The sequence below is a fragment of the Ranitomeya imitator genome, chromosome 10 (genome assembly GCF_032444005.1).
Source record: "Ranitomeya imitator isolate aRanImi1 chromosome 10, aRanImi1.pri, whole genome shotgun sequence".
In the NCBI taxonomy this organism is placed as follows: Eukaryota; Metazoa; Chordata; class Amphibia; order Anura; family Dendrobatidae; genus Ranitomeya; species Ranitomeya imitator.
The window spans coordinates 148920636-148927037 of NC_091291.1; the positions used below are offsets into that span (position 1 = coordinate 148920636).

Sequence of the window (6402 nt, forward strand, 5' to 3'; positions counted from 1 at the left end):
GGGGGCAAAGCGGTGGGATATCTTAGAGCATTAGTGATTTGGTTTGAGTAATCATTCCTCTCACTAAAAACTTGCAGAAAGTTCTTGCGAGGAGTCTGCGCAAATAAGTTTGGAGAACGAACTCAGTGCTTTTTAGTTGTGAGACAATTGTGTACTGGTAATTATCCCCTCCCTTTCTCTTCGTTTTTCTATCCTATCTTTTATTTGGCAACCATGGTTGTGCTGGGAGAAACCTTCTATGAGCAGCAGACCAGAGACACCCTTGTCGCCTTATGCAAGTCACAGCACATTGACTTTGCAAGCAAAAACAAAGCCCAACTGGTCGCAGATCTGGTGCAATGGGAAGCCGCTCGAGACCAATCTCAGAGCTCAGAGGCCGCAGAAGCCAGCACCAGCGAACATGGTGCTGCAGCAGAGGTCCACCCACTGAATGCTGGCCCTGTTAGCAATCCGGGCGAATTGGACCCCCACCTGCAGGCGGCCTTGAAAGAATTCCCCACTGACGACCATGAGGGACGTCGGCAGCTGATTCAGCAATACCGGCAAGAGGCCCGAGCTGAGCGAGAGGCCCGAGCTGAGCGAGAGGCCCAGGCCCAGCAAGCGGAGCGGGAGTACCAGCTGCAGATGGCCCGACTGCAAATGCAGGGGTCGTCCCAGTCCAGCCGTGAGCCCAGCAGCGCTCAGATGCCTAAACCCCGGCCCAATCACTTCCCTGTTATGGAGAAGGACGGAGACTTGGACACTTTTCTGCGGGCCTTTGAGAAAGCCTGCAGACAGTACCGGCTGCCTACAGATGAATGGGCCCGATACCTGACACCAGGGCTGAGAGGTAAAGCTCTGGAGGCGTTTGCTGCCCTCCCTCAAGAACAAGATGGTGACTATGAGGCCATCAAAAAGGCTCTGATAGCCAAGTACCAGCTTACACCCGAGGTGTACCGTAGAAAGTTCCGGACCCTCCAACGTGGCCCACACGACAGTTACAGTGATGTGGTGCATGGACTGGGGACCCACTTTGACCAGTGGACCCAAGGACTGTCAGTGACCACCTTTGCGCAGCTGCGAGACCTGATGATCAAAGACCAGTTCTTTCATCTTTGCCCAGCTGAGGTGCGACAGTTCGTGATGGACAGAGAACCCAAAGACGTGACGAAAGCAGCGCAGATTGCCGATGCCTATGAGGCCAACCGTAGATCGGAAGTGCGGAAGCCAGTCACCACCAGCTGGAGAGGGGGTAAGCCTGCAACCAACGCCAGTACCCCTGCCAGCCAGCACACCCGAGGTCCTGGCCCTGTGGCCAACAGCACCAGACCTACCACCGAACCTCGCGCGTGTTACACCTGCAAGCGGCCTGGGCATATCAGTACCTTCTGTCCAGACAGGCCGAAGAACCCCCCAGCCAAGGCCCCAGGGCCTAATGCAGCAGTTCTTTTGGTGGGTGGTGTGGTTGGGAGGGTGTGTGACAACGTACAGCCCGTCACTGTGGGAGGCCATGTTGCTACAGGCCTCAAGGACACCGGGGCTGAACGAACCCTCATCCGACCCGAACTGGCGGCCCCTGAAGAAATCATTCCGGGGAAAACCCTAACTGTCACTGGGATTGGGGGCATCAGCTGTCCCTTACCGATGGCCCGGGTTTTTATTGATTGGGGTGCTGGGAGCGGGGTGAAGGAAGTGGGGCTGTCGGATAATTTGCCCACTGATGTTTTGTTGGGAACTGATTTGGGGAGGATGTTTGCATACTACGTCCCTGACACCCCTCCCCAATCTACTAATAAGGGTAACGTTAACCCTGATGATGATGATGATGATGGGAAATCGCATGTGTTACCTGACCATGCTTTATCTTGTAATGATGCATCTAATAACCATTTTTTCCCTAGGATTGATGGTGAAAATGTTGTACCTGTGCCAGCGGAACCTGATAATGATTTTTCTGTGAAGGTTAATGTGTCCATAGGTACAGGCGTGCCCAGCCACGTCGCTCTGCGGAGTGAGACGGCTGAGGAACCCCTAGAAGGGGCAAGTGTCGGTGCTACAGGAAATGGGGAGATGCATGGGAACCGTGAGGAAGGTGATGCCATGAAAGTGACCAGTGCCACCGAGGAAGGTAACTGGCCCATAAGTAGCACTGCCCCTGGAGTGTTGGGGGTGGATGGGGAGGTAGAGCCCATAGCAGCGCCGGCTGATGGGCCTGTAGAAACCCCCGGGGAGACAGCCTACGTAGCTGCTGTCACCCGCAGTCAGAGTGCCCGGAACGCAGATAACTGTCAGCCTTCCGGACCCTCCTCAGTCATCACTGTGACTGAACCAGAGGTGGACCCAGAGCAGGTCCAAGAGGGTTCCCGTGGGGAAGGGACCCTGACGTCGCTTCTGGCTTCCCCTAGCCAGGAGTTTCAGGCCGCTCTGCACACAGATGCGAGCCTAGAGAGTTTGAGACAACTTGCCGGGACGCCCTTCTCCGAGACTGATAAGGAGAAGGTGTTCTGGGAACAAGGAAGGTTGTACTGGGAGACAGTACCTGGAGAATCACAAAAGGAGTGGTTGAGGGAAAGACAGCTGGTCGTCCCACAGCAATTCCGGGGTGAGTTGTTGCGGATTGCCCATGAGATCCCGCTAGCTGGACACTTGGGGATCAGCAAAACTAAGGCCCGGCTGTCTCAACACTTCTATTGGCCTAAGATGGGGACAGATGTGTCAAACTACTGCCGCTCCTGTGTCACCTGTCAAAGAGTGGGGAAGGCGGGGCCTGCTCTTAAGGCTCCCCTGATCCCTTTGCCAGTGATAGAGGAGCCTTTCCAGAGGATCGCGGTGGACATTGTGGGCCCGCTGGCCGTCCCCAGCAGCTCTGGAAAGCAATATATCCTTACTGTGGTAGACTACGCTACCCGGTACCCAGAGGCAGTAGCTCTGTCGTCAACTAGGGCAGATAAGGTGGCGGATGCCCTGTTGGCCATCTTTTCACGTGTAGGATTTCCCAGGGAAATGCTTACTGATCGAGGGACCCAATTTATGTCTCGCCTAATGGAGGCTCTCTGTAAGAGAATGCAGGTGAAGCACCTGGTATCGAGTGCGTATCACCCACAGACCAATGGCTTGTGTGAACGCTTCAATGGTACCCTCAAACAGATGCTACGCATGCTGGTTGAGACTCAAGGGCGCGACTGGGAGCGGTACCTCCCACACCTGCTGTTCGCTTACCGAGAGGTTCCGCAGGCCTCGACGGGGTTCTCCCCCTTCGAGCTCCTGTACGGCAGGCGAGTCCGGGGACCCATTGGGTTGGTAAGAGAATCCTGGGAAGAGGAGCCGAACCCTTCTGAAGTGTCCATAGTGGAGTATGTCATGCGCTTCCGTGACAAGATGCAGACCTTGACGCAGTTGGTGCATGACAACATGACGCAGGCTCAGGCTGATCAGAAGCACTGGTACGACCAGAACGCCCGGGAGCGGACCTACCACGTGGGTCAAAAGGTGTGGGTGCTGGTCCCTGTACCAACGGATAAGCTTCAGGCCGCCTGGGAGGGCCCGTAGGTCGTCCACCAACAGCTCAACCCGGTCACTTACGTGGTCACGCTTGACCACGCTCGGGGTAGGCGAAAGGCCTTTCACGTCAACATGATGAAGGCTCATCACGAACGTGAACCTTTCGTCCTACCGGTCTGCAGCTTACCCGAAGACGGGGAGGAAGACACCCTCCTGGACATGCTGGCCCAAGCCAAGGCCAATGGGTCCATCGAGGATGTGGAAGTAAGCGCCTCGTTAACTGAACCCCAGCGGGTGCAGTTGCAAACCACACTGGAACCCTTCCGGGTCGTATTCTCCAACCGACCTGGGAGGACTGAGTTAGCAGTCCACGAGGTGGACACCGGGAATCACGCCCTACTACGGCGAACACCCTATCGAATCTCTGACCAGGTGCAGCAGACTATGCGCCAAGAGATCGATGAGATGTTACAGCTGGGGGTGATTCGACGGTCAAAGAGCGCGTGGGCATCACCTGTAGTTCTCGTGCCAAAGAAGGACCGGACCACCCGGTTCTGCGTGGACTACAGGGGGCTCAACGCCATCACAGCCTCGGATGCGCACCCAATGCCGCGCATGGAGGAGCTGCTTGAGAAGTTAGCTGGCGCAGATTACCTAACAATAATGGATCTGAGTCGAGGATACTGGCAGATTCCCCTGAGCCCCGAGGCGCAGGAGAAGTCCGCCTTTATCACGCCCTTCGGACTGTACGAGTCCACGGTCATGCCCTTCGGCATGAAGAATGCCCCTGCCACTTTCCAGCGGATGGTCAACCTCCTGCTTCAGGGACTGGAGACGTACGCCGTGGCGTACTTGGATGACATTGCCATCTTCAGTCCCTCCTGGAAGGAACACCTGCAGCATCTCGAGGAGGTGCTCAGGCGAATTCACCAAGCAGGACTGACTATCAAGCCGGGAAAGTGTCAGATGGGCATGAGGGAGGTTCACTACCTGGGAAACCGGGTAGGCGAAGGCACCATGGAGCCAGATCACGGCAATGGTGATGGGTTGGCCCACCAGGGTGAACCTGCTGAGGTGCGCATGGAGGAGAACCATCAGGTCCTGCCTCCCTAGCGCACACCAAAAGGGGGAGGTGTCACGATATGGTATGAAATATCATAAGTAGTTCTCTAGCCTGTGTGGGCTAAGCCCCCCTTCTTGGAGTAACAGTTTGTAGCTGCAAATTCCTGGCTTTCCTTCTCAGAGAGTGTGGGGGTTAGAAGTTTTATGGCCGAACGGAATTTACGACTGGCATTTCCTGTGTAAGCTCTTGTCCAGCTAGAACAGGAAAAATGGCTCCAAAAATTCATGAAAGATTCTTTGTTTAGTTTTTGTTAGATATTAGGCAAACGATTTAAGCTAGAAATACGAAAATATATATTTTTATTCTCACTCGGTGTATCTACACAACCCGCGAAACATGAGTTTCTAACTCCATCTGGTAAAGAAGTAGGGTTTTCTCTGTAAATATGTATCCCAGATAGGACATATTTGATCTCATTAGAATGCTCACGTTAATCCGAGATGAATTATGAGTTTGGTCTGACTCTGACATGTTTTGTAGTGAAGTTATAGAAATCAGAGAGAATAGTTTAAAGTTTAGGCAGAATGTAGAGAGAGGAGGGTCTGGATAAGCCAGCCTTTCTGTGATGTCACAGCCTTGAAAGTATAACTGGCTGCACACATCCCCAGCTGTGTCTCTGCTAGATTTCTTCCTGACTTCTTGTCCTCTCCTGAAGCCAGCAGCATCCCATGGACTGGGATATATGGAAACTGCCCTAGCCTGGTTGCCTGTCATGCTTTGAACATGTAAGTGTTGCTTTTTCTCATTTATTCCCTTTATGTTATAATTACCCTTGTACATATTTGCAATTGTCTCATTTGTAACTTCTTTATAAAATATTTTTCATAAAGCACTGCCTAATTAATTTCAATGGAATATACTATTATATATTAGTTCGTTCATCCATGCTCTAAACTTACCCTGTCTTCTGAAGTGAAATACGCTACTGTTACTGTTGTGTTGGGTTAGCTTCGGACCCGTTTAATCGAAGCTGGTGGCAGCGAGAAGTGTGCAGACTTTTGGGTTATGTTGTAGCGGCTGCGACGTTAATAATTATTGTTCCTGCCTGAGTGGGAGTAGTTATCGCGTCGCTGCAGCGTGCCCAATAGCCAGTACATAGCAGGCAGCCTTTCTGGCGACTAATTACCCCAGGTGTAGTACCTAATCTGACCTGAGAGTAAGGGGGGCGCCAGAGAGCTGCAAGTGTTAAGTGGAACTGTAAGCGGGATATACATAAATCCCTGCAGTTCGTGGTATATTGAAAGCAGTGGGATACCTAGAATAAGCCCCTGCTGTAAGCAAGAGGTCAATAGCCTTGTGTGTGGTTTTTCATCACATCGTGGAGTGGAGGGATAACTAAGATAAGCCCCCCTGCACATGTGATAGCCGTCTGTTGGCCTAAAGTCACCTCAATCCGTGACGTAGGGGTGACGATCACGGTGTGAATCCTGACCCATTGGTGACAGCGGTCAGGGGGAATCGTGACAACAGCAGACGGCCCAGTGTATACAGTATATAGCACAGTGTATACAGTATATAGCACAGTGTATACAGTATATAGCACAGTGTATACAGCAGACGGCCCAGTGTATACAGTATATAGCACAGTGTATACAGCAGACGGCCCAGTGTATACAGTATATAGCACAGTGTATACAGCAGACGGCCCAGTGTATACAGTATATAGCACAGTGTATACAGCAGACGGCCCAGTGTATACAGTATATAGCACAGTGTATACAGTATATAGCACAGTGTATACAGCAGACGGCCCAGTGTATACAGTATATAGCACAATGTATACAGTATATAGCACAGTG

General features: G+C 52.4%; 1 protein-coding gene across 1 annotated transcript; it reads left to right on the forward strand.

Annotated features, from left to right (window-relative positions):
- Nucleotides 1–243: 243 nt before the first annotated feature.
- On the forward strand, nucleotides 244–1458 carry LOC138651907 (uncharacterized; the record flags this gene model as incomplete). Its single annotated transcript, XM_069742508.1, has 1 exon — nucleotides 244–1458. A coding segment is annotated over one exon (1215 nt), but the record flags the coding sequence as incomplete, so codon positions are not given.
- Between the last annotated feature and the right edge of the window lie 4944 nt (nucleotides 1459–6402).